The sequence below is a fragment of the Nanorana parkeri genome, unplaced genomic scaffold (genome assembly GCF_000935625.1).
Source record: "Nanorana parkeri isolate BGI_ZX_2015 unplaced genomic scaffold, ASM93562v1 scaffold3717, whole genome shotgun sequence".
Classification (NCBI taxonomy): Eukaryota; Metazoa; Chordata; class Amphibia; order Anura; family Dicroglossidae; genus Nanorana; species Nanorana parkeri.
The window spans coordinates 15,962-16,423 of NW_017309985.1; the positions used below are offsets into that span (position 1 = coordinate 15,962).

At 56.5% G+C, this 462-nt stretch overlaps 1 protein-coding gene across 1 annotated transcript in view; it reads right to left on the minus strand.

Moving 5' to 3' along the window:
- Nucleotides 1–462, minus strand: part of LOC108803428 (nitric oxide synthase, endothelial-like) — a gene marked incomplete at its 5' end in the record, with an annotated part of 27,530 nt that overhangs the window by 11,743 nt on the left and 15,325 nt on the right. Inside the window, 2 exon segments of the mRNA XM_018575271.1 lie at nucleotides 73–140; nucleotides 299–403. Coding sequence (XP_018430773.1) covers nucleotides 73–140; nucleotides 299–403 — 173 coding nt within the window.

Here is a 462-nt window from a genome sequence, read left to right on the forward strand (position 1 = left end):
CAGTTACAGTCAGAGCGGCATTTTCCGGGGCCACAGGGGCCCTCCAGAGACAGATAGAGGAGACGGACTCACTTCTGCTGTTCTGGCTCCAGGGAGGACACGTTGGGAGACGTCATCTCCATCAGCTCCTGGGAGAAGGTCTGCACACACAAGAGACCACACATCAGAGTCATTGTGAGACAAATGCCCCCCCGAGGGGCAGAATCCGCCGCGGGGACACTTTATTTATTGCCCTTTGCAGACAGGACACAGGGGGTATGATCTCAGTACATTGGGTGACACCTCTCGGGCCACTTACCTCACCATTCTCTGGAGGGTCACCATTGCCGAACGTGCTGGTCACCACCAATACCAGTGTCTCGTGCTCCAGGTTCACCGTGTCATACTGGTCCATACAGACGACCTATCAGGAGAGACAGAGAAGGCTTCACCCCGGACTCCATGTACCCCCCCCCCCATATC